We start from the raw sequence: 20,295 nt of genomic DNA on the forward strand, positions 1-20,295 counted from the left end.
GCACCGAAGAATTGATGCTTTTGAACTGTGGTGTTGGAGAAGACTCTTGCAGGGAATGATGCTGAAGCTGAAACTCCAGTACTTTGGCCACCTCAGGCGAAGAGTTGACTCATTGGAAAAGACTGTGATGCTGAGAGCAATTGGGGGCAGGAGGAGAAGGGGACGACAGAGGATGAGCTGGCTGGATGGTATCACTGACTCGATGGACGTGAGTCTGAGTGAACTCTGGGAGTTGGTAATGGACAGGGAGGCCTGGCGTGCTGCGATTCATGGGGTCGCAAACAGTTGGACACGACTGAGTGAGTGAACTGAACTGAACTGAACTGAAGTAGCCTTTATGCCAGGAGGCAAGGTGGTTTAACATTTGAAAGTAATGTAATGTACATATTAATAGAATAAAAACAAACTAGGTGATAAACCTCAAAGGACACAGAATGAGCATTTGACCAAATCAGTGACAAAAACCTTCAATAAACTAGGAATAGAAGTGCAGCCTGACAAAGGGCACCTACAAAAACTTAAAACTAACATCATACTTGGCCTTCCCAGCTAGTACAGTAGTAAAGAATCTTCCTGCCAAGTAGGAGACATGGGTTTGATCTCTGGACTTGGAAGATCCCCTGGAGAAGGATATGCAAACCCATTCCACTATTCTTACCTGAGGAAATGACATGGACAAAAGAGTAATTAAATATGATACTGTATTTGTTATTTAGTCACTAAGATGTGTTCAATTCTTTTGAGACCCCATGGACTGTAGCCCGCCAGGCTATCCAAAAATTGCAGGTAGATTCTTTACCAGCTGAGCCACAAAGGAAGCCCATCCAAAAATAAAATTAAGAAAATAACCACAGATGAAACAAGTGTAATCAAAATGTCATAAATTTTTAAGGCAAAAATTCTTAAGTTTTCTAAAATATATACATTATACATATTATAACATGTTGATTCCACTTGTTTGACTTAGTATGGATCAGTTCAGTTCAGTTCCTCAGTCATGTCCGACTGTTTGCGACCCCATGGACTGGAGCACACCAAGCTTTCCTGTCCTTCACCGATTTCCAGAGCTTACTCAAACTCATGGCTACTGAGTTGGTGATGCCATCCAACCATCTCATTGTCTGTCATCTCCTTCTCTTCCTGCCTTCAATTTTTCCCAGGTCTTTTCAAATGAGTCAGTTCTTCACATCAGGTGGCCAAAGTATTGGAGTTTCAGCTTCAGCATCAGTCCTTCCAATGAATATTCAGGACTGATTTCCTTTAGGATTGACTGTTGGATCTCCTTGCAGTCCAAGGGACTCTCAAGAGTCTTCTCCAACACCACACTTCAAAAGCATCAATTCTTCAGTGTTCAGCTTTCCTTACAGTCCAACTCTCACATCCATACATGACTGTAGGAAAAACCATAGTTTCAATAGATAGACATTTGTTGGCAAAATAATATCTCTGCTTTTTAATATGTGTCTAGGTTGGTCATAGCTTTTCTTCCAAGGAGTAAGTGTCTTTTAATTTCAAGGCTGCAGTCACTATCTGCAGTGATTTTGGAGCCCAAGAAAATAAAGTCTGTCACTGTTTGCATTGTTTCCCCATCCATTTGCCATGAAGTGACGGGACCAAATGCCATGATCTTTGTTTGCAGAATGTTGAGTTTTAAGCCAGTTTTTTCACTCTTCTCTTTCACTTTCATCAAGAGGCTCTTTAGTTCTTCTTCACTTTCTGCCATACAGGTGGTGTCACCTGCATATCTGTTATTGATATTTCTCCTGGCAATCTTGACTCCAGCTTGTGCTTCATTCAGTCTGACATTTCGCATGATGTACTGTGAATAGAAGTTAAATAAGCAGGGTGACAATATATATCCTTGACATACTCCTTTCCAGATTTGGAACCAGTCTGTTGTTCCATGTTCAGTTCTAACTGTTGCCTCTTGACTTGCATACAGATTTCTCAGGAGGCAGGTCAGGTGGTCTGGTATTCCCATCTCTTTAAGAGTTTTCCACAATTTGTTGTGATTCACATAGTCAATGGGTTTGGCATAGTCAATGAAGCAGAAGTAGATGTTTTTCAGGAACTCTCTTGCTTTTTCGATGATCCAACATATGTTGGCAATTTGATCTCTGGTTCCTCTGTCTTTCCTAAATCCAGCTTGAACATCTGGAAGTTCCCAGTTCACATACTGTTGAAGCCTGGCTTGGAGAATTTTGAGCATTACTTTGATAGTATGCAGGTCAGGAAGCAACAGTTAGAACTGGACATGGAACAACAGACTGGTTCCAAATAGGAAAAGGAGTGCATCAAGACTGTATAGTGTCACCCTGCTTATCTAACTTATACGCAGAGTACATCATGAGAAACGCTGGACTGGAAGAAACACAAGCTGGAATCAAGATTGCTGGGAGAAATAGCAATAACCTCAGATACGCAGATGACACCACCAATATGGCAGAAAGTGAAGAGGAATTAAAAAGCCTCTTGATGAAAGTGAAAGAGGAGAGTGAAAAAGTTGGCTTCAAGCTCAACAATCAGAAAATGAAGATCATGGCATCTGATCCCATCACTTCATGGGAAATAAATGGAGAACAGTGGAAACAGTGTCAGACTTTATTTTTGGGGGGCTAAAAAATCACTGCAGATGGTGATTGCAGCCATGAAATTAAAAGATGCTTATTCCTTGGAAGAAAAGTGATGACCAACCTAGATAGTATATTCAAAAGCAGAGATATTACTTTGCCAACAAATGTCCATCTAGTCAAGGCTATGGTTTTTCCAGTAGTCATGTATGGATGTGAGAGTTGGACTGTGAAGAAGGCTGAGCACCAAAGAATTGATGCTTTTGAACTGTGGTGTTGGAGAAGACTCTTGAGAGTCCCTTGGACTGCAAGGAAATCCAACCAGTCCATTCTGAAGGAGATCAGCCCTGGGATTGCTCTGGAAGGAATGATGCTAAAGCTGAAACTCCAGTACTTTGGTCCTTCATGCCAAGAGTTGACTTATTGGAAAAGAGTCTGATGCTGGGAGGGATTGGGGGCAGGAGGAGAAGGGGACGACAGAGGATGAGATGGCTGGATGGCATCACTGACTCGATGGACATGAGTCTGAGTGAACTCCGGGAGTTGGTGATGGACAGGGAGGCCTGGTGTGCTGTGATTCATGGGGTCGCAAAGAATCGGAGCGACTGAACTGAACTACTGAGCGACTGAACTGAACTGAATGTGCTATTAGTGTAATGAGTGCAATTGTGCTGTAGTTTGAGCATTCTTTGGCATTGCCTTTCTTCGGGATTGGAATGAAAACTGATCTTTTCCAGTCTCTTTTAAGATTTGTAAAGAAACAGCTCAGATTTTATTTTTTTCATAAACATGTCTCAATCAGGATCCTTTTCAATAAAACAAAACAATTTTAAGAAAATAATTTCAAGGATGTTGGCCTGTAATTTTCTTTCTTGGTGCTATCTTTGTCTGGTTTTGGTATCAGACTGATGGTGGCTTCACAGAATGTTTTTGGGAGTATTCCTTCTTCTTCAGTTTTTTGGAAGAGTTTGAAATGAATCGGTATAATTTTTTCTTTGTATGTTTGGTAAAATTCACCTGTGGAGCCATCTAGTCCTGGACTTATGTTTGTAGGGGCTTTTATTATTATTATTGTTATAGATTCTATTTTATTTCTAGCAATTGGCCAGTTAAAGTTATCTATTTCTTCTTTACTCAGTTTTGGCAAGCTGTATGTTTCTAGAAAACTGTCCATTTCTTTTAGGTTATCAAATTTGTTGGCAAATAATTATTCACAGCAATTTCTTAACTTTTTTTTTTTTTGTATTTCTGCAGTATCAATTATGGTTTATCCTTTCATTTCTTACTTTCCTTTTTTGGGGTCTTCTTTCTTCTCTTCCTTGTAAGCCTGGCCAAAGGTTTGTTAATTTTGTTTACCTTTTCAATGAAGTAACTCAGTTATATTGAGTTTTTCTACTGTTTTTAATCTCTATTTTATTTCCTCTGATCTTCATTATCTGCTTCCTTTGGCTGCCTTTAGGTTTTGTTTGTTCCTTGTCTAATTCTTTTTAGGTGGTGGGTTGTGTTGTTTAAGATTTTTCTTGTTTCTTAAGGAAGGCCTGTATTGCTATGAACTTTCCTCTAAGAACACCTTTTGCTGTATCCCATAAATTTTGTAAGGTTGTGTCTTGCCATTTGCCTCAAGGTATTTTTTAATTAATTAATCAATGTTTGGCTGTGCTGGGTCTTCATTGCTGGGCAGGCTTTTCCCTAGTTGTGGCGAGCCACAGGTACTCTTTATTGCAGTGCATGGGCTTCTCATTGTGGTGGCTTCTCTTGTTGTGGAGCGCAGGCTCTAGGGCATGCAGGCTTTAGTACTAAGTCCATATTGAAGCATATGGGCTCAATAGTTGCACTTCCTGGCCTCTAGAGCACCAGCTCAGTAGTTGTGGCACATGGACTTAGCTGCTCCATGACATGTGGGATCTTCCTGGACCAGGGATCAAACCTGTGTCTCCTGCAGTAACAAGCAGATTATTTAACACTGAGCCACCAGAGAACCCAACCTCAAGGTATTTTCTAAATTTCTTCTTTGATTTCACTACTGACCCATTGTTTTTTTAGTAAGAAGAAAATTACAGGCCAACATATTTGATCAACATAGATGTAGAAATTCTCAACAAAACATTTGGAAATCAAATCCAACAATACATAAAAAAGACCATACACCATTACCAGGTTGGAATCATCCCACAATTAGAAGAATGGTTCAACATACACAAATCAATGTGATATATGAACAAAAGAAAAGATAAAAACCACATGATACTGAAAAAAAATTGATAAAATTCAACATCAATTCATGACAGAAACCCTTATGAAAGGGTAGAGAGGGAATATATTTCAAGATAATACAAAATATTTATGTCAGACTCATAGTTATATAATACTCAATGGTGAAAAGCTAAAATCCTTTCTGCTAAAATCTGGAACCAAACAAGGATACCCACTCTCATCATTTCACTTCAGCATAGTATTGGGAGTCCCAGCCATAGCAATCAAAAAAGAAAAAAAAAAAGATATTTGAACTGGTAGGGAAGTAGCAAAATTGTCAATTTACCACTTAATGGTAAGATGACATGATATTATATATAGAAATCACTAAAGACTCCATACAAAAATTATTATAATGAATAAATTCAGCAAAGTAGCAGGATACAAGATTAATATACAAAAATTGGTTCCATTTCTTTACATTAGCAATAAAATAAGAGAAAGGGAACATGAAAAAAATCATTATCTTGAAAAACTGCATCAAAAAATGCTTGGGAATAAACCTCACTAAGGAAGTGAAAGACATATCTGAAAACTACAAAACATTAACAGTAGAAATTGAAGATAATTCAAAGAAATGGAAAGATATCCCATGTTCTTGGGTTGGAAGAATCCATACTATTACAATGGCCATACTATCCAAAGCAATCTACAGATTTAATGTGATCCTTATTAAATTACCCATGATATTTTTTCACAGAACAAGAATGAATAATCCTAAAACTTATATGGAACTATAGAAGACCCAGAATTGCCAAAGTATCCTGAGGAGAAGAACAGAGCAGGAGTCATAACTCTTCTAGACTTCAGATAATACTACACAGCTGTAGAAATCAAAGCAGCATGTGATTGGCACAAAAACAGACATGTAGATCAATACAACAGAGCAGATAGCCCAGAAATAAACCCATGCAACTACAGACAGTTAATCTTTGACAAAGGAGGCAAGAATACACAATGGAGGAAGGGTAGTTTCTTCAGCAAGTAGTACTGGGAAAGTTAGACAGCTACACAGAAATCAATGAAGTTAAGATTAACAGCACACCCTTCCAAATTACACAAAAATAAACTCAAAAGGACCTAAAGACTAAAATATAAGACTAGACACTGTAAAATGTCTAGTAGAGAACACAGGCAAAACATTCTTTGACATAAATTGTATCCAGTATTTTCTTAGGTCAGTCTCTCAAGGCAACAGAAATAAAAGCAAAGATAAACAAATGGGATCTAATCAAACTTTCAAGCTGTTGCACAGCAAAAGAAACAATAAGCAAAATGAAAAGACAACCTATAGACTGGGAGGAAGTATTTGCAAATGATACAACTGACAAGGGATTAATTTCCCAAATAGAGAAACAGCTCTTACAATTCAGTAACAAAGAAATAAATAACCTAATTGTAAAATGGGCAGAAGACCTAAATAGACAATTCTCCAAAGAAGACATATGTATGGCCAATAGGTGCATGAAAGGTTTCTCTAACTATTAGAGAAATGCAAATCAAAACTTCTGACCTCATACCAGTCAGAATGACCACCATTAAAACATCTACAAATAAATGCTGGAGAGGGTGTGGAGTAAAAGGAAAACTCCTTTGCTACTGGAAGGAATATAATTTGGTACAGCACTATGGAAAACAGTATGGAAGGGCTCCTTAAAAAGCTAGAAGTAGAACTACCATATGATCCAGCAATCTCATTTCTGGGCATATACCCAGATAAAACTATAATTCAAAAGATATATGCACCTCTATATTTGTAGCAGTACTATTTACAATAGCCAAGACATGGACATAACTTAAATGTCCACTGATAGAGGAATGGATAAAAAGATACATATTAAATATATGTGATGGAATATTACTCAGCCATAAAAAAGAATGTAATAATGCCATCTGCAGCAACATGGATGGACCTAGAGGTTGTCACACTAAGCAAAGTCAGTCAGAAAGAGGAAGACAAATACCATATGATATCATTTATATGTAGAATCTAAAATATGACACAAACATACCTATCCATGAAACAGACTCGTGGACATAGAGAACATACTTGTGGTTGCCAAGTGGGGTTTGGGGGAGAGGATGATTAGTTTTGGATTAGTAGATGCAAGCTATTATATATAGGATGGATAAAAAACAAGGTCCTACTGTATAGCACAGGAAACTATATTCAATAACCTGTGATAAACCATAGTGGAAAAGAATATGAAAAAGAAATATATATGTTTAACTGTGTCACTTTGATATACAGTAGAAATTAACAAGTATAAATCAACTATACCTCAAAAAATTTTTAAAAAATGAAAATAATTCCATTCATAATAGCATAAAAAGAATAAAATACTTTTTAACAATATAAACATGAGGCTTATCGAAAGCTATGGAAATAATTTCATTACATAGAAAACTACTGTAATTATTGAGAAAAAAATGAAAGGATGTTAAATAAGATGGAATATTATTCATCCCTAAAAATAAAAATTCTCCTATTTATGACAACATGAATGAACAGGGAGGATATTATGCTAAGTGAAATAACCAGACACAGAAAAATCTCACTTAAATGTAGAATCCCAAATTAAAAAATGCAGAGGGTACTATCATGGTTGCTAGGGGCTGAGGAAGTGGGGGAAATGGAAAGATATTCGCCCAAGTGTACAAATTTTCAGTCACAAGAGGAATAAGCTCTGGGGATCTAATGTACAACACGGTGATTATAGTCTTAATCCTACATTTACTCTTGAAATTTATTAACAGAACAGATCTTAAATGGTCTCACCATACATATAATAATGGTAACTATGTGAGGTGATCAATGTGTCAATTAGCTTGATTATGGTAATCATTTGAATATGTGTATGCCTATTAAATCATCAGAGCAGACAACTTAAATACCTACAATTTTTATTCATCAGATTATAAGGTCAGTAAAGCTGAGGAGAAAGAAAAGCTCACTTCAAGTACACTGGAAAGTTCCCTCATGCCCTCTAAGTTCACACCTCCCTAAAGTAACCACTATTCTGCTTGCTGTCTGAACATCATATAAATTAAATTATACAATGATTCTCTTTTTGTGTTGAGATTTATGCATATTCTTGTTTGCTATTACATATATTAGCAGCTCACATTTTTCATTTCTGTGTACTATTCCATTATATATTACATAATATTCTATTCTTAATGGGCATCCGGGTTAGTTCAAGTTTGGGGCTATTAAGAATAAAGGTCTTATGAATTACATATGACAAAAATTTGACAAGGAGAAACATTTCATGTTCATGGATTAGAAGAGCCACTATTGTTAAAATGTTAAAATTTTCCCAAAATTGGTCTAAAGATTCAAAACAATCCCTATAAAAATCAAATTAAACTTCTTTTTCCCCAGAAATGGACAGGCTGATCCTAAAATTCATAGGATCAGAAAAGGACTGATTTTCAAAGGACTGAAAATGCAAAGGACTAAGACAAGCTAAAACATTTTTGAAAAAGAAGAATAAATTGGAGGACCAATACAATTCCCAATTTCAAAACTAACAGTAAAGCTTTAGTAGTTGAGACAGTGTGACAACCATAAAAACAGACATGATTTTTCAACAGAACAGAACTGAGATTACAGGGGAAAATAATTTATACTTTTGTCAATTAATTTTCAACAAACGTCTCAAAGCACTCAATGGGGTAAAGATCTTTTCTTTCCATAAATGCAAATGATGAAATTAGTTCCTTATTTCATCACACCATATCCTAATGATCCTCACACCATACATAAAAAATTAACTCAAAGTGGAAAATGTTATATTGAAAACCACAAGACAGAAGTAAACATAACAGAAAATCTTCATAACCTTGCCTCAGGCAAAGATTTGTTAGCTTTGACACCATATGCATGATTCATAAATAAAAAATTAACCAATTGCATTTCATCAAAATTAAAACCTTTGTAAAAAAAAAAAGGTTAGTGTCAAGAAGACACCATTAAGAAAATGAAAAGGCTAAGCATTTCACCAAAGATACATAAATGATTAGTAAGCACATGAAAAGATGCCAACATCATTAAAACCCCAATAAGATACCATTACATGTTGACTAAAGTAGCATAAATTTTAAAAGACTAACCATACCAAGTGTTGTCAAGGATGTACTGCAAATGGAATTCTCATTCTTTGCTGACGGGAATGTAGAAATGACACAAATCACTTGGGAAACAGGTCTGCAGTTTCTTAAAATGTTAAACATACACTAGCCATTCCATATCTAGATATTTCGTGGTGGTTTAGTCGCTAAGTCGTGGCTGACCCTTGGGCAAGCCCATGGACTGTAGCCTGCCAGGCTCTTTGGTCCATGGGATTCCCCAGGAAAGAATATGGAGTTGGTTGTCATTTCCTTCTCCACAGAATCTTCCCAACCCAGGACTCAAACCCGGGTCTCCTGCATTGCAGGCAGATTCTTCACCAACTGAGCTATGAGGGAAGCCTTGTAGATATTTACCCAACAGAAATGAAAGCATATATTCAAACAAGATTTCAACATCAATGTTCACAGTAGCTTTATTTTGGAATAGCCAAAACTGGGAGGAAAAAAACCAACTGTCCATCAACAGATGAATAAATTTTGCTATATTCATACAATGGAAAACTACTCAGCAATAAAAAGAAATGGACTTACTGATACACACAATAAACAACAAAGATGAATCTCAAAGTAATTATGTTGAGTGGGAAAAAAAAAGGGAAAACATACAGTATGATGCCACTTACAGACTAATCGATAGTAACAGAAATCACATCAACAGTTGCCTTGGGGTGGGAGAAAGAGATGTGAAATGACCAGAAGAATGGATTTACAAAGTTGCCCAAGAAACTACAGGAGATGATGAATAAGTTCATTATTTTTAAAATATGCCAAAACTTACCAAAGTGCACATTTTAGGTAAGTTCAGCTTGTTATATGTTGATTATACATTAATACAGTTGTTTTTTAAAAATCTCAGAACAAAGAGAAAAAAGAGGTGTTTTGTGGGCAAGAAGCAGTGTTTGCTTAGACTGGGATGGAACCCTTAGAGATGAAAACATAAGTAAATAATATTAAGGTTTCTTAGAATGCAGAAATGACAATACTTTGTTGGTGAAATGTATACTGAGAGATGAAGAAAGGGAAGAAATCAAGGACAACTTTTATTTTGACTTAAGCAACTGAGTGAATAGTGGTGGTATCTATTAATATGAAGACTTGGATAGGATTACAGAGTCAAGGTTTCTCATCACAATTAACAAGAAATAATTCAAATTGGTTTGACAATTTCAATGGATTTAAAATAAAAAAGAACTAGGGCTTATATACAGACATCTAGAAAATAAAAATAGGGCACTGACCAACTACCAGATATGAAAAAGAAGTTAATACGATATGATACAGTAAAGGAAACTAGTAATTCATGGAAATTATAGAACAGGTACAAAACACCTTGGTCCCAAATATTTTTTAAAATAAATTAGTTAACATGCAAGCAACCTAGATGCCCATCAGCAGATGAATGGATAAGAAAGCTATGGTACATATACACAATGGAGTATTACTCAGCCATTAAAAAGAATACATTTGAATCAGTTCTAATGAGGTGGATGAAACTGGAGCCGATTATACAGAGTGAAGTAAGCCAGAAAGAAAAACACCAATACAATATACTAACACATATATATGAAATCTAAAAAGATTGTAACGACAACCCTGTATGAGAGACAACAAAAGAGACACAGATGTATAGAACAGTCTTTTGGACTCTGTGGGAGAGGGAGAGGGTGGGATGATTTGGGAGAATGGCATTGAAATATGTATAGTATCATATAAAAAATGAATTGCCAGTCTAGGTTCGATGCAGGATACAGGATACTTGGGGCTGGTGCACTGGGATGACCCAGAGAGATAGTATGGGGAGGGAGGTGAGAGGGGGGTTCAGGATTGGGAACACGTGTACACCCATGGTGGATTCATGTTGATGTATGGCAAAACCAACACAGTATTGTAAAGTAAAATAAAGTAAAGTTTAAAAAAATAAATAAAAAACAACAACAACAAAATACAATAAATTAAAGGTCAATTCGACAATAATTATTTAAAAGTGATTTAATGAAATACTATATTTTATTGATAGTGTTTTTTTTCTAGCAGTAATACTTAGGTCTGTTTACATCTCTAACTAAAAATAGTTATGTCTGTTAAAAGCAAATTAATAATTTAAGAAACAAATGCTACAGGTTCTTTATTACCTTCAAAATCTTTGCTTACCTGTTTAATCTTTCAAATAATGGTCCAGATTGTGCTGTTTCATATGATGGATTGAAAGTATCTTGATTTTCATTTAATTTAAAAACCAAGGAATGAGAATAATTAACATTACTGAGCTGAAAAAGAAAGGAAGAGCTGCCAAAACGGTAATGTACAGATACACGATTTAAATTATTTATCATAAAATGCCATTTAAGTGAATACACATATATTCAAAAAATGTATTATTTTAATCTAAAAGAAAATAATTGCAGAGTACATCATGAGAAACGCTGGACTGGAAGAAACACAAGCTGGAATCAAGACTGCTGGGAGAAATATCAATCACCTCAGATATGCAGATGACACCACCCTTATGGCAGAAAGTGAAGAGGAACTCAAAAGCCTCTTGATGAAAATGAAAGAGGAGAGTGAAAAAGTTGGCTTAAAGCTCAACATTTAGAAAACGAAGATAATGGCATCCAGTCCCATCACTTCATGGCAAATAGATGGGGAAACAGTGGAAACAGTGTCAGACTTTATTTTTCTGGGCTAAAAAATCACTGCAGATGGTGATTGCAGCCATGAAATTAAAAGACGCTTACTCCTTGGAAGAAAAGTTATGACCAACCTAGATAGCATATTCAAAAGCAGAGACTTTACTTTGCTAATTAAGGTCTGTCTAGACAAGGCTATGGTTTTTCCTGTGGTTATGTATGGATGTGAGAGTTGGACTGTGAAGAAGGCTGAGGGCCAAAGAATTGATGCTTTTGAACTGTGGTGTTGGAGAAGACTCTTGAGAGTCCCTTGGACTGCAAGGAGATCCAACCAGTCCATTCTGAAGGAGATCAGCCCTGGGAATGCTTTGGAAGGAATGATGCTAAAGCTGAAACTCCAGTACTTTGGCCACCTCACGCGTAGAGCTGACTCACTGGAAAAGACTCTGCTGCTGGGAGGGATTGGGGGCAGGAGGAGAAGGGGACGACAGAGGATGAGATGGCTGGATGGCATCATGGACTCGATGGACGTGAGTCTGAGTGAACTCCGGGAGTTGGTGACGGACAGGGAGGTCTGGTGTGCTGCGATTCATGGGGTCGCAAAGAATTGGACACGACTGAGCGACTGAACTGAACAGTGAAAGCATATCAGTATTTGACTGATTATTAAAATAATAAAGTTGATACTATGGTGAGCTAAATATTTTACACTGGTTAAAAAATACCCAGAACACCAGGATCTTGAGTAAATAAAAGTTAAATTTCTCTCATAGAAATCACATAATCTCTTCAAGAAAACAGCTGTACTTAACTCAGTTTTTCCACCTACTGAGTAAAATTTTAGACTGCTACTTTAATATTTCTGAATATCAATATCATTGAGTACAAAATGCAGAAAGGATTGGAAGACTATTGAGAAAAGCAATTGAAATAATCAATTTATTAATATCAAAAGATATTTTATTGGCTTAACATTAATCTATCTAGCAATAATAATTTACATCTGCAGTATATATTTATCTGTAAGCCATGAAACATAGAGATAAGTCTAAAGAAAATCAATGACAGAAATAGAAAAGAAGAGAGAGGGAGACAAAAAGAGATACTGAAAGGCTTCAAAAAAATATAAAGGTCTAAAGTAAGGGAAAGTTGAAAATAAAGTCTGATAATACATCTCAGTTGTCAGAGAGACAGTGACAGAAGCACAGAGACAAATTCATTCCTCAGAGTGAGTAACATACAAACAAATAAAAAGAGAAGGGAATATTATATACTGGCTCAAATATTAACTTCTCCAGGGCAGTGAGAAGTGAGTCCCAGACCAAATTTTTTTTTTTTCAATTAATTTTCCTTTGTATCTTATAATTTCATTTCAGTTATTCTCACTTTTCTTCAAATCCTTCCAAATAAACTATTAAATACTTCACTAAAACTTCACAATGTGACAAGATGCCTTGGACAGGTACAAAAGACTGTTGTTGTTATCTTCTGCTCTATTAAGTATTGCATTATTTACTCTTCTGCAGATAATCACTAATCTATAATCTATAAGTAGGAGATTATTTAAATAGATTACAGGGCATTTCATTCTCTAGCCGATAAATTATTTAAAAGAATAAGCATGAATTTTAAGCAGATCTAGGATGCAATTTTTAGTCTTGTAAATACAAACCGAAAGGATAATGGAATATTTTTCACTGCATCCTTCAAAAATTATTGGGTTCTTAAATTAATAAGGCTAACACATATCACTGAAATATAATATCAGTACTTTAATTTTTCTTTTCTGAAAAACAGAAAACATACTTTAATAAAACTGAATCATGATGTATATTATATAGCTATAAAATACCATAACTATAACTAATAAACTTATAATTGTAAATTAATTTATAAATACATAAATATGGCATAAACCACTGCATGCTAAAATTGGGAGGACTTCAAAATAAATATTCTTGCTAATAAGACACAGGATTTATATAACCATTTTCTCACTATCTTTATATATTACTACAATAATCCCTGATGGCTCAGCAGGTAAAGAATCTGCCAGGAATGCAGGAGACACAAGAAGCACAGGTTCAATCTCTGGTCAGGAAGATCCCCTAGAGGATGACATGGCAACCCACTCCAGTATTCTTGCCTGGAAAATACTATGGGCAGAGAAGCCTGGCAGGCTACAGTCCATGGGGTCACAAAAAGTCAGACACGACTGAGTGACTAAGCACAAGCACACACACAGTAATCTTTAATAATTTCATTTTAAAAATCTATGTAAATTTAATAAAAAATCACTTCTTGGCATTTTCTATGGAAGATATATTTCAGAATTTTAAATTTTGAATTTTTAGTATTCTTAACCTTAGTGCATAAAATAATTAAACATTTCTACATATTTGTGTAATTATAATTGAAATGCATATGACCAGCTGGCATCTGTCAAATCATGAAAATAATCAAGTCATCACAATTCATACTTAATAGCCTACTATGATATCACTGAGGTTATATATTGCTATTCACAGGACCCTTTCTATAACACATATACTGGGCCACCATGCCATCACCAACTATTCATTTACTGTGATTACAAACATCATACTATTATGTAACATGCTGAACGATTTTCAGTTTCACTATCAATTTCACTAAAAAATGATTTTTTCAAAGATTTTTAAACAACATTTCAGTTTTTGAATTCATAATTTCCAACAGTGCAGAAAATTAAGTTTTTGCCCTAAGAGGAACTGTATACGTAATTTATATCCTATTGTGACTATATCTACAGCAAGTTACAATAACATTTTAAAATCTATAAATAAGAAAAGAACATATCATAAAATATAATGGTATCAAAATCCTAAGAACTTTCTATTCAAAGACACTTATTCATCCTGCCTCTTTTTATATGCAACTTTCTGAAGACTAGGTACTATGCTGGGAATGAAATTTTGTTTTGTAGTATTTCCACTGGAAGATACTTCTGCTGAAAAAGATAGTAGAGTGAAAATGCAGTTTTCTGTTCTGTTGAACTGAGGTTAAAACATTCTATATGGGCCCATGACTTGTGATAACTATAGGAAAGACACAATCATTTGACTTGCCAAAATGTATAAACGAGAGATGAGAAAAGTGAAAAACAGAAGCAAAAAAGGTCATGAGCTGCAGAAGAAGTTCCGAGGAAAGAAAGGCAAGTCAATCAGCAATTGACAAGACTTATTAAGACCAGAGAGTTTATCAGCTAAGATTATACTGAAGAGCTCCTTTACACTGGACTTTATCATTCTTGGTCCTCTACACCCTCACGTCCCATTCTACTACATGACATCTCCTAAAAATGGAAAACCTCAGTTTCATTAATACACAGCACAGCTGATAAGATTTTCAAGAGATTTTAGTACCACTGTTTTTACCTTTCTGTAGTTTAACTCTAGCAATTTAAAGAAAAGGAAGGATAAATATTACTATAGCCTTAGATCTTAATATTTCAAACTTTAATCACAATCTGTTCTTTTTCTAAATCAATAGAATTTTATTTGCTAAAAGTAGCTCTAAGAGGGAAGTTTACAGTGATATAAGTTTACATCATGAAACATGGAAAATCTCAAATGAACAATCTAATCTTATACCTAAAGCAACTAGAGAGATAAGAATAAACAAAACTCAAAATTAGTAGAAGGAAAGAATTCACAAGTCTCAGAGAAGAAAATACATGAAGTAGAGACTAAAAAACAACAGAAAATAAAAAAATTAAAAGTTAGTTCTTTGAAAAGATAAACAAAATTGATAAACCTTTACTCAGAATCATCAAGGAAAAAAGGGAAAGGGTCCAAATCAATAAAGTGAAAGTGTTAGTCACTCAGCTGTGTTTGACTCTTTGTGACTTCATGGACTGTAGCTCATCAGACTACTCTGTCCATAGAATTCTCCAGGCAAGTATACTGTTGTGGGTAGCCACTCCCTTCTCCAGGGGATCTTCCTGATCCAGGAATCGAACCAGGGTCTGCAGGCAGATTTGTTACTGTTTGAGCCACCAGGGAAGCCCCAAATCAATAAAATTAGCAATGAAAAAGAAGTTACAACCAACACCACAGAAATACAAAGGATCACAAGAAACTGCTGGGTTCTCCTGGTGGCTCAGATGGTAAAGAATTTGCCTACAAAGCAGGAGATCCAGGTTTATAAATCCTTAAAAAGGTACAATCGCGAGAATGAACAAGGAAGAAATAGAAAATATGACAGACCAATTCTAAGTACTGAAATTGAACCTGTAACTTTAAAACTTTCAACAAACAAAAGTCCAGGACCAGAAGACTTAACACATGAATTTTACCAAACATTTGGAGAAAAGCTAACATCTATCCTTCTGAAACCATTTCAAAAACTGCAGAGAAAGGTACACTTCCAAACTCATGGTATGAAGCCACCATCACCCTAATACAAAAAACAGACAAAGGTACTCCCCAAAAGAAAATTACAGGCCAATATCACTGATGAAAAATCCTCAACAGAATATTAGCAAACTGAATCCAACAATTCATTAAAAGGATCACATACCAGTAGTCATGTATGGAATGTGAGAGCTGGACCATAAAGAAGGTTGAGTGTTGAAGAACTGATGCTTTGGAATTGTGGTCCTGGAGAAAACTCTTGAGAGTCCCTTGGACTGCAAGATCAAACCAGGAAATGAACCCTGACTATTCACTGGAAGGACAGATGCTGAAGCCAAAGCTTCGGCCACCTGATGCAAAGATCTGACTGAAAAGACCCGGATGCTGGGGAAGATTGAAGGCAGGAGGAGAAGGGGGCGATAGAGGATGAGATGGTTGAATGACATCACAGTCTCGGTGGACATGAGTTTGAGCAAACTCCGGGAAATAGTGAAGGACAAGGGAAGCGTGGCATATTGCAATTCACGGGATGCAGAGTCAAGTGCGACTTAGCGACTGAACAACAAATGCCATGATCAAGTGGTATTTATCCCAGGGATACAAAGATTTTTCAATATCCACAAATTAATCAGCATAATATATACCATACTCATAAACTGAAGAATAAAATTCATATGACCGTATCAATAAATGCAGAAAAAGTTTTTGATAAAATTCAAAATCCATTTATGATAAAAACTCTCCAGAAAGTGCAAATAGAGGGAACATATCTCAACATAATATAGACCATTTATGACAACCCACAGTAAACATCATACTCAACACATTTCCTCTAAGATCAGGTACAAGACAAGGATGTCTACACTTACCACTTTTACTCAGTGCAGTTTTGGAAGTCCTGGCCATAGCAGTCAAAAAGAAAGAGAAATTTTTTTTAAAAAAAATTCAAATTGGAAAAGAAGAGGTAAAACTGACACCATTTGCAGGTGACATGACACTATATTTGCTTCCCTGGTGGCTCAGCTGGTAAAAAAAGTTGCCCACAAGGTGGGAGACCTGTGTTTGATTGCTGGGTTGGGAAAATCCCCTGGAGAAGGGAACAGCTACCCATTCCAGTATTCTTCCAGGAGAATTCCACGGACTATATAGTCCATGGGGTCACAAAGAGTCGGAAATGACTGGGAGACTTTCATACACAGAAAACCCTGAAGATGCTACCAGAAAACTTCTAGAGCACATCAGTGAATGTGGTAAAGTTGTAGGATACAAAATTAACACACAGAAATCTATTGCATTTCCATACATTCCCAATGGAAGATCAGAAAGATAAATTAAGGGAACAATTTCACTTACAATCACATCACAAAGATGAAAATATCTAGAAAGAGACTTAAGGAGGCAAAAGACCTATATTCTGAAAATGGTAAGACACTGATGAAAGAAACTCAAGATGACACAAACAGGTGGAAAGATATACCATGTTCCTGAACTGGAAGAATTAATGTTAAAACAACTCACTAACCAAGGTAATTTACAGATTCACTTTGGAGTATAGTATGAAGGTTCCTTAAAAACTAAAAATAGAGCTATCATATGCTCCTGCAATCCCACTCCTGGGCATTTATCTGAAGAAAACCATAATTTGAAAAGATACATGCATCCCAATGTTCATCACAGCACTATTTACAACAGCTAAGACATGGAAGCAACCTAAATGTCCACAAACAGATGAATGGATAAAGAATATGTTGCATATATATATTTACTCAGTTATAAAAAAAGAACAAAATAATGCCACTTGCAGCAACATGGATAGACCTAGAAATAACCATACTAAGAAAAGTAACCCAGACAGAGGAAGACAAATATCACAGGATATCACTTATAAGTGGAATCTAAAAAAAAAAGATACAAATGAACTTATCTACAAAACAGAAATAGACCCACAGACATAGAAAACAAACTTACAGTTAACAAAGTTGAAAGTGGGGAGGGATAAATAAGGAAGTTGGGATTAACATATACACACTACTATATGCTTCCCAAGTGGCTCAGGGTAAAGAATCTAGCTGTTAATGCAGGAGCCACAGGAAACGTGGGTTCAATCCCTGGGTGGGAAAGATCCCCTGGAGGAGGAAATGGCAACCCACTCCAGTATTTTTGCCTGGACAGAGGCAAAAAATTCCATGGACAGAGGAGTCTGGTGGGCTACAGTCCATGTGGGTCACAAAGAATCAGACGGACTGAGTGACTGAGCACCCATGCACTACTATATACAAAGTGAATAACCAATAAGAACCTCCTGGAGAGCCCAGAGAACTGTACTCAATACTTTGTAATAACTGGAACTTCCTTGGTGGTCCAGGGGTTAAGAATCCACCTTGCAACGCAGGAGATATGGGTCTGATCCCTGGTCTGGGGACTAAGGTCGCACAAGCTGTAGAGCGACTAACCCTGCATGCTGCTACTACTGAGTGCGTGTGCTCCAGAGGCCATGTGAAGAACACACATGCCACAACTAGAGAGTCCATGGCCTCAACGAAAGATCCCACATGACTCAGTGAAGATCTTGTGTGCTGCAAGTAAGAGCTGATGCTTCCAAATAAATATATAAATGAATACTTTAAAATATATATTTGATAATAACCTATAAAGAAAAACATTAGAAGGAAATGGCAACCCACTCCAGTGTTCTTGCCTGGAGAATCCCAGGGACAGAAGCCTGGTGGGCTGCCGTCTATGGGGTCGCACAGAGTCAGACACGACTGAAGCGACTTAGCAGCAGCAGCAGAAACAGCATAAAGAAAAACATTAATAAAAAACTAATGCCATCACTTCATGACAAATAGATGGAAAAAAATAGGAAACAGTGACGGACTTCCTTTTCTTGAACTCTAAAATCACCGTAGACAGTGACTGCAGCCATGAAATTAAAAGATGCTTGGTTGGATGGCACTACTGACACAATGGACAAGAGTTTGAGCAAACTCTGGGAGATAGTGAATGACAGCAAAGCCTGGTGTGCTGTAGTCCAAGGGATCACAAAGAGTTGGGGAGGACTGAGCTACTGAACAACAATAATAAAGGAAAAAAATTTAAATATATATATAATTAAGCCACTATGCTGTATACCTGAAACACAACATTGTAAATCAACTATACTTCAATTAAAAAATAAGTAAACGAAATTTTTAAAAATTAAAATTTGCTAAAAGAATAATCATTTGCAATACTTTGAAAAATAATCCTAGGATCAACAAGACTATCGAAAATCACAATTTCATATGAAATCAAATAATCTGATCACTGTGTGAAGAGATGAATTACTCAATGCTTGCATGAACCAAAAACAGGAATCTCCAAATGAACTATCCTTTACAGCTTGTCAGTAACAAGCAGAAGCAAATATTACACACACATAGGCCTCATCTACCTTATCAGAACTCCAAAATGTTTCTCATAATCAATTGGTTAAAATATTCTTAAGGTGTATGTTCCTTATATTAAAAACTTTTAAAAGAATAATTATAAATACTAAGTTTTTCTAGTATTTGAAAAATTTATATCATTTGTTGGCATATCACAACTATAAAAATAATAAAATTTAATTTAAAAAACCTCACCTGAACTGGATCAAGTTCTTCCTTGGTGTCTAGTCTTTGATAGCATATACTAACAAAAATAAAATTTTAAGGTTAAAAATATAGATGGCATTAAATTGACCATCTTTATATATCTATTTAAAATTAATACTGTTATATACAAATACATGAAAACATATGAAACTCTAAGTAACTCTATTTATTCCAGATCATAATATTATTGAGTTTTCTAAAAATTATATTGTTATGAGAGATTTTATGATAAAGTCAAACTATGTGTACAAAAAACTTAGTATGGACATTTGGTCATTTGATAAATGTCTTAATAGTTTAACGATATTATGGCAGCTGAACAAACAAAAACTGGAGCTATTATAGAAGAATAAATCCTCTGTATATCTTCCAGGGAGTAAAAAGGTAAAACAATAATGACCATTTAAATAATATATAATGATATATGATGCTATAATATATATATTAATGTAATATACATCAGATAGATACATTAATATAACCTAGCTAAAACCTACTTGTTTTCTATATCATCAATGCAGAGTTTAGATGGTACACAGTTAGGTGACATTGGAAGTTCTATATCATGCTTTCTTAGGGGCATTTTTATGTCTTTATTCATATTCACGTGCATTGGTTTCCTCACAGTTTCTAGAATGAAAAAATAATATAATTTATAAAAAATTATAAGAAAAATAAAAAT

At 35.5% G+C, this 20,295-nt stretch overlaps 1 protein-coding gene across 1 annotated transcript in view; it reads right to left on the reverse strand.

Annotated features, from left to right (window-relative positions):
- Positions 1 to 20,295, reverse strand: part of REDIC1 (regulator of DNA class I crossover intermediates 1) — a 92,103-nt gene that overhangs the window by 42,240 nt on the left and 29,568 nt on the right. Inside the window, 4 exon segments of the mRNA XM_069584616.1 lie at positions 11,109 to 11,224; positions 14,473 to 14,661; positions 19,602 to 19,650; positions 20,111 to 20,243. Of these exon segments, the coding sequence (XP_069440717.1) occupies positions 11,109 to 11,224; positions 14,473 to 14,661; positions 19,602 to 19,650; positions 20,111 to 20,243 (487 nt within the window).

The sequence above is a fragment of the Ovis canadensis genome, chromosome 3, assembly GCF_042477335.2.
Source record: "Ovis canadensis isolate MfBH-ARS-UI-01 breed Bighorn chromosome 3, ARS-UI_OviCan_v2, whole genome shotgun sequence".
Lineage (NCBI taxonomy): Eukaryota > Metazoa > Chordata > Mammalia > Artiodactyla > Bovidae > Ovis > Ovis canadensis.